Source organism: Malurus melanocephalus, unplaced genomic scaffold, assembly GCF_030028575.1.
Source record: "Malurus melanocephalus ecotype Western Australia unplaced genomic scaffold, MMel_1.1 scaffold_1542, whole genome shotgun sequence".
NCBI classification, from domain to species: Eukaryota; Metazoa; Chordata; class Aves; order Passeriformes; family Maluridae; genus Malurus; species Malurus melanocephalus.
In genome coordinates this window covers 32,949-35,450 of record NW_026624774.1, presented here as the reverse complement: position 1 = coordinate 35,450, position 2,502 = coordinate 32,949, and the positions used below count along the sequence as shown (strand labels likewise).

The following is a 2,502-nucleotide window of genomic DNA, read 5'->3' as shown; positions in this document are numbered from 1 at the left end:
GGGAAAGCTGTGAGAATCCCAGAAAAGCTGTGAGAATCCCAGCAGCACACTCCACCTCACTCTGGCATCCCACCCCCTGCTCTCCCAGGTATGGGGAGCGCCATCACCCCTCCCAAACAGGAGGGGACAGCAGTGCCAGGGCCTGGCAGTGGCCAGCAGAGCCCGCAGACAGTGCCAGCCCCATCCTGGTCCCTGTGTCACCTGCCAGGGTGGCTCTGCCACCCGGCAACCCCGCCCCGGGCCAGGGCCACCCTGCTGGATCCGTGCTGGGAACAACTGGGAGCTATTTCCCAATTTTGTCACCATGCCACGCTCCGGGATCCACAGGAAAACATTCTTTCCTGTCCCACTGCATAAAACCAAGCTGGCTGTAATTTTTTTTTTTTTACATCACCATCCAAGCTGAGCTCCTGGGAAATGTTTCCATCGCAGGCTCACTCGCTCACCTTCATCATAATGCCGCCTGGCCTCGGTGCCCGGCTTGGCCCTGGGCACTCCGTGGTACAGCCCTTCTCCGACAAAATCCGTGTAGAACAGCATGAAGGTCATGAGGGCCATCCAGCTGCACAGCTCGGCCACGAAGAGGCGGCGCACCACCCTGGGGATGCGGCAGCAGAGGCCGTGCAGCCGCGGCAGCAGCGCGCACACACCGCGCAGAGCCTGCAGGACGCGGCGTCCCCGCGGAACGCAGCAACCCCGCCACGGCTTCACCGCCGCTTCCCTCAGCTCCAAATCCCCCCGAGCGGGTTCCTCAGTCACAAAGAGCGTGGCCAGCACGCAGGAGAGGAAGATGAGGGCCAGCAGGGTGAAGAGACAGCTCTGCTGGCCGCCCAGGTAAGGCGCCAGGAAGGTCCAGTCGATGGCGGGCAGCAGGTAACCGATGCAGCCCCCCAGGCTGATCATGAAAGCATAGACGGAAAAAGCCTGGCGGCAGCTGTCTGGCTCCTGGAACAAATCAGACAGCAACGCTTCCAGCGGCGTGAAGCAAACCTGGCCGCAGAAATCCAGCAGGCTGATGCCCAGGATGAGGAAGGAGATCTCCAGGGGCCGCGGGTTGAGGGAGCAAAAGCCGGCCAAGCTGCTGGCGTGGGGGATGAGGAAAAGGCTGAGCAGCACGCCCAGGCACAGCGCCCAGATGAAGGGTCTCCTGCGGCCGTAGCTGCTGCGCCAGTGGTCGCTGGCCGAGCCGATGAGGGGGACGAAAAGCAGCCCGAGGACGGGGCCTATCCCTGGGAAAGAGACAGAGGGTGTTACAGGTCGGTTTATGGGCTGTGTGCACCATAAAAAGGGTGAATTTGGGAGGTTTCGCTGGGTCACAGCCCCATCCTCCAAACCCAAATCTTCCCTCGACAAGGATAACTCCCCCTGCCCTCACCCAGCACCCTCACCCAGCACCATCCTCCAAACCCAAATCTTCCCTCGACAAGGATAACTCCCCCTGCCCCTCACACAGCCCCATCCTCCAAACCCAAATCTTCCCTCGACAAGGATAACACCCCCTGCCCTCACACAGCCCCATCCTCCAACCCCAAATCTTCCCTTGACAAGGATAACTCCCCCTGCCCTCACCCAGCACCCTCACCCAGCACCATCCTCCAAACCCAAATCTTCCCTTGACAAGGATAACTCCCCCTGCCCTCACCCAGCACCACCCTCCAGACCCTCCGAGGGTTAAAAACCACCTGGCAGAGGTGCCCAAAGCCGCCTACCCAAAACCATGGTCATGAATTTCTCCTCCACGCCCACTTCCAGCAGCAGTGGTGGCACGTAGGTGATGCCGGCGGCCAGGCACACCTCCAAGCCAAAGGTCAGAGAGTTGACCAGCAGCAGCTGGGTCCGGCGGCTCTGCAGGGACATGCTGTCCCCGAGCCCTCAGTGGCACAGGGCTGTGTCCCTCCAGCTGCACAGATCCCAAATGTGGCCCCCAGGCAAGGATTGGAGTTGCCCTTCCCGGGTTGTCGGGGAGATGGTGCTTCCCATTTTCTCAGCGGGGATGGAAATGTCCTTTCCTCTTCCTCGTGTGATGAGTCCAGGCAGGGATGTTGCTCCAGGCTGCTCCTCCTGCTCACAGGCTGCAGGCTGGGGAGAGAGAGTGTTAAACACTGCAGGGATGGGCTGAGAGCAGGGGTCACAGGGGTGTGACACTGCTGGAAGGGACAGTCCCCATCCCAGCGGGCTCTGGAGGGCCTGGGAGAGGGGACAGGACACAAACTGCAGCCGAGGGTTTGTCACAGGTGAGACAGGCTTTGGGAAAACCCAATCCTGCCCTCAGGCTAAAGAGGCTGGGTGACCTCAGTGTCCTCACTGTCCTCTTACAGATGGCAGAGAGAGGGAGGATTTGGGGTCTCCTCTCCGGGGAAATCAATTAATTAGGAGTTCTCTTGGGACAGCAGCCACATGAGGTCATCTCCAGTGCCCCTGCCCAGTGTGCAGGACATCCCCTGGAGCATCAATTCCACCTCAAACCCATCTCCAGAGCTCCTGCCCGATGACAAGGACATC

At 60.6% G+C, this 2,502-nt stretch overlaps 1 protein-coding gene across 1 annotated transcript; it reads right to left on the bottom strand.

Annotated features, from left to right (window-relative positions):
* Nucleotides 1–438: 438 nt before the first annotated feature.
* On the bottom strand, nucleotides 439–2,076 carry LOC130587112 (solute carrier family 45 member 3-like; the record flags this gene model as incomplete). Its single annotated transcript, XM_057388070.1, has 2 exons — nucleotides 1,710–2,076; nucleotides 439–1,229 (listed from the first exon to the last, which is right to left on the bottom strand). Coding segments are annotated over exons 1-2 (939 nt in total), but the record flags the coding sequence as incomplete, so codon positions are not given.
* Nucleotides 2,077–2,502: the final 426 nt, after the last annotated feature.